Genomic DNA, 4,277 nt, shown 5'->3' with positions numbered 1-4,277 from the left:
CTTTGCCCTATTTCACACTTTGATGTACAACCTTTAATTTGTCTCACTAATATATACGAATTTATAGGTGACCTCCCATTTTGGTGTACAGCAGGTAAAAATGACCAGTCAAACCGGTCAACCCTACGATTTCACTTTTTTTTTTCAACTAATTCCTTAAAAACATGGGACCCACTTATATTCAATTACCTTTGTATCCTATCCTCCATCTTTTTCCATTATACCCATCTTCTTCCATTTCCAAAATAGCAGTTGCATAGTCTCTCTTTATACTTTCTAATTTTCCAGGTATCATAAAATACATCACCGGCTCCAGTACGCAAGAGGCCGTCGTGGGTCAAACCTTTATCCCCGTCAATAAACTCGCCATAAGTACAAAACACTTCATCAAGAATGGGATTGATTTGTTTGTGGCTGAATTTAACCCAAGGATTAACGGCGACCACTAGGGCAGCCATTTCTTCTCCGTTAAGTCCTCCATCACGATTACCATCAAATTTCTGGAAAATTCGCCTCACTTTCTCTGATCTGCTATCTTTGGTTGTCATTTGGCAAGTCGTGTTCAAAACAGGAGCAAACAGGAGGAAAAGACAATACACATAAATGAAGTAGGAAAGACAATAACAGAGTTGAGCAGAAGTCTGGGCTCAATTCATGGAATTAGGATTTAGTGAGGAAAAAAGCAAAAGAAAAAGGGGGAGAGAAGAGGTTTTTAGTGAGGTGTGTGTCATGAATTTTGTCTAAGTATGAATAGAAGATGATGGGGGATCTGAAACCCATCGTAAAACAGTCTTAGCATTTTGTTTTTATTATTAAATTTATTCCTAATTTTGGATTAACAATTTTGATTGATGATGATGACGACGGTGAGTTGGTGACTCGGATTTTGGCCTCAACTGGGTTTGGTTTCATCAGATTCTGAAGTAATTGCCTTTGTTGATGAGAGAAAAGGAGAGCCACAGAGAGTTTAGAGAGAGAAAACGAGAGCCAACGATAGTTTTAGAGAGAGAGAGAGAGTTAACTAGAGATGCAAGTGGTTTTAGAGAGAGATGCAAATTGTACCTTTTGTTATTTAGGAGGAAAATATAATAAGGGGGTATTTTAGACATTTTAATTAATTATGGATCAATTTTGACTTTTTGACCAGTCAAACTGGTGACATGGCGCGTTGACCGGTCATTTTAACCGGCCATATACTAAAGTGGGAGGTCACCTATAAGTTCGTGTATATTAGTGAGACAAATTGAAGGTTGTACACCAAAGTGTGAAATAGGACAAACGTTGTACACCAAGAGAAAGAATGAATAAAAGATACAAATAATAAGAACATTTTTTTTTTTTGATAAAAAAAACATTAATATAAACAAGTTAAAAACATTATATGTAGGGATAAGGTATCAAAATAGGCCTATGATTTTGGAGAAGTATCAATTTAGGTTCAACGTACAAAATAACACCAATATAGGTTTAACGTTTAAAAAATGTATCAATTTAGGCCTCGATGACGGATTGTAACGGGTGAGAAATACCACTTTTATGGAGTTAATGAGGTAAATAGGACATTCTATGAGTTGGGGAGGGGGTAAATGGACGAGTTGAGGGGTGAGAAATACCACTTTTATGGAGTTAAGGGGGTAAATAGGATATTCTATGAGTTGGGGGGATAAATGGACAAGTTGAGGGGGTTAAAAATACCACTTTTATGGAGTTAAGGGGTAAATAGAACATTCAATAAGTTGAGGGGGTAAAATGACCAATTTAGACAAGTTAAGGGGCTAAAAGAGCATTAGGTTTTTTTTTTTTTTTTTTTTTTATTCAATTGATTTATTGGGTTTAAAATTTAAAGTAAAAACATCTGATAAGAGTGTTAAAAAAACTAGACATCCAAAGTAATCAATTCTAAGAATCAGGATGAGTAATCCAACTTTGTTTGCGTTGATTAACAACTTGGTTTTAATTCCACAAAAATATCCTCAGATGTGCATTAACGTTTTGAGGCTTAATACATCATTTGTACACACTGGATTTATCTAAAAAAATTTGATTTCCCTGTTGTACTTTTTAAATGATCCGATAGCTCTGTCAACTTGCTTAAAATATTTCGATAGTCCTTTCAATTTGCTTATAAATGCAGTAAATTTACAATCCGGTTGCAAAACGGTAAGATGCATGAATAAAGTTTGTCGCATATGTATTGAAATGTTATTACATAATTCACATAATATATTAAAACATATTAAAAAAAGTTTTTACTGGCTCAGCTGTAAAACATTTCCTCTCCGATATTAGAATCTCATACCCCAACATTAGTCATTTTACTTTTTTAAAACTCATGCAATATACTTTCCGCGTGCAACTGACTTTTTGCCGTTAAATGATTAATCGATTGAAATTTAAATTGAGTTTAACCAAATTGAAAAGACTATTAAAATATATTAAAATACTTTAAATTGACGATATTAAACTGAATTTTAAATAATAACAAATACAAATAATTAAATATTTAATATTGAAATTCTTCATTTATTAATCTTCAGAAGAGTAAAAAATACAATTATCAAATCGGCCGCAAACCCGCACCGATCGAATTACATATCTTTAAACCCATTAACAAACAAAGAACTAAACATTTCCATTTCATGTTTTTTCAAAACTAAACCAACCTCAATACCTCCATTTCCATCCCTACTCTCTGCCATAGAAATTGCTCCTCGGTTATCAATGGACACAATTTGAATTTTATTCGGCTTCCCCCATCCAAAATCAGTTCCATAAATCCCAAATTGAGGCGATCCAGCAACTCCGATAATCAGATCAGCAACTTTCACAATGTTTCTTTCAAAGTTCAAAAGATTTTCAATTTCTCGATCACTACTCATATTCTTCACTCTTATCTCTAACTCTTTTATCATCCTGCTAAGTTCCTTCACTACCCACACAATCAAATCCCCCTCCGCAATAGTTTCTGTATCGATCAACACGAAACTTCCGATGACACAGTTACCAAAGTAATTCGTCGGTAATGGAGGGTTTAAACGGGATCTACAGTCTCCTGAAAACAAGAATCCAACCTTTCCTTTCTTTTCTAACTGTTTTGCTTTCACAATAGATACTATAATATAAGCATACGAAACAACAAATGTCGATAAATGCGTATCTTTTTCTTCCCCGTTGAGCTGCGAAACAATTTTCCGTCGGAGTTTGGTTATGTTCTGTCGCGAAATCTCAAAATTGGCTCGTACTAAGTTTCCGATATCCCTTGTAAATCGTGGGAGTTTTAAGCTTTTCGGGTTTGGATCCGAACTGGACAGTATTTTGTTTAAGATAAACGTGGCGAATTCTTGTGGCTCATCAACTCCCGTTCGATCGAAAATAGGAGTTAGATCACGAGGCAGCAATGCTGCCACATCGTCGTCGAAGTTCTCTTTGCATATATGAGCCCATGATTTCATAAAAATGGTTACGCTTTTTCCGTCGAAAACTCCGTGATGTGTACTGATCCCTATAGAGAAGCCTTGACTCGGAAAGAAGGTAATTTGAAAGGCGATAATTGCAGCTTTCGTGTCCGAAACGTGTAATTCGGGGATGTAGTGATGTAAATCAGCAGCTTCCTGAATTTCATTCCGACTCAGATGGGTCAAATCTGAGTCAGACTCGGCAATTATGAACGAAACGCTGTCGTTTGGAGTGTAGAGAACGTGTGGTTTCGCTGTATCCACTGGCCATATGATATTCCCTGCTACGGGGAGAAAATGGGTGAGTGTGAGGGAGAGGGAATGCTTAAGTTTAGGAAGTATTACTAAGTTAAAGAAAGAGTGAGTTGACTCGTGTTGGCCGAGTTAATACAAAAAGACTCGCTCCGTAGGCATGTTTTTAACCCACATCATGTCAAAATATCTAAGAGGGAGAGTCAACTCGGTAGCAGGTGTTGATGAGTTGGTGAATGGAGTAACTCGGCAAACTTCTAGCATTTTAAGAGACTTGTTGCTTGCCATGAATACTTGACTTGAACTGTGGTCTCTGGATCAACAATTTATAGTAAAAAAATTAAATTTGCATCCACCTAAATTTGAGCCATGATAAAAAAAAAAAACATTAAATAGACCCATATGAACTTTACATAGAAAAGAAAAAACATTAAATAGACCCATGACCTTTAAATAGAAAAAACATGGGTAAATTACATATGTGGTATACAATCTTTATTCGTAATCACATTTTGGTGTAAAACTAAAATTTTGTCACACTAAACTATACAACCTTTTAGTGACCTCTCA

At 35.4% G+C, this 4,277-nt stretch overlaps 1 protein-coding gene across 1 annotated transcript; it reads right to left on the bottom strand.

Annotated features, from left to right (window-relative positions):
- Window positions 1–2,579: 2,579 nt before the first annotated feature.
- On the bottom strand, window positions 2,580–3,584 carry LOC136216923 (phenolic glucoside malonyltransferase 1-like). The gene has a single exon (XM_066003466.1). It carries the CDS (start codon window positions 3,450–3,452, stop codon window positions 2,589–2,591), a length of 864 nt encoding a protein of 287 aa, XP_065859538.1. The 5' UTR covers window positions 3,453–3,584; the 3' UTR covers window positions 2,580–2,588.
- Between the last annotated feature and the right edge of the window lie 693 nt (window positions 3,585–4,277).

This window comes from Euphorbia lathyris, chromosome 2, assembly GCF_963576675.1.
Source record: "Euphorbia lathyris chromosome 2, ddEupLath1.1, whole genome shotgun sequence".
In the NCBI taxonomy this organism is placed as follows: domain Eukaryota; kingdom Viridiplantae; phylum Streptophyta; class Magnoliopsida; order Malpighiales; family Euphorbiaceae; genus Euphorbia; species Euphorbia lathyris.
Note: the sequence above shows the minus strand (reverse complement) of the source record. Positions and strands in the feature narration are given on the sequence as shown.

Excerpts from the sequence above, each read along its gene's own strand:
- LOC136216923 (XM_066003466.1), bottom strand. The coding sequence starts at position 3,452 with ATGAAATCATGGGCTCATATATGCAAAGAGAACTTCGACGACGATGTG.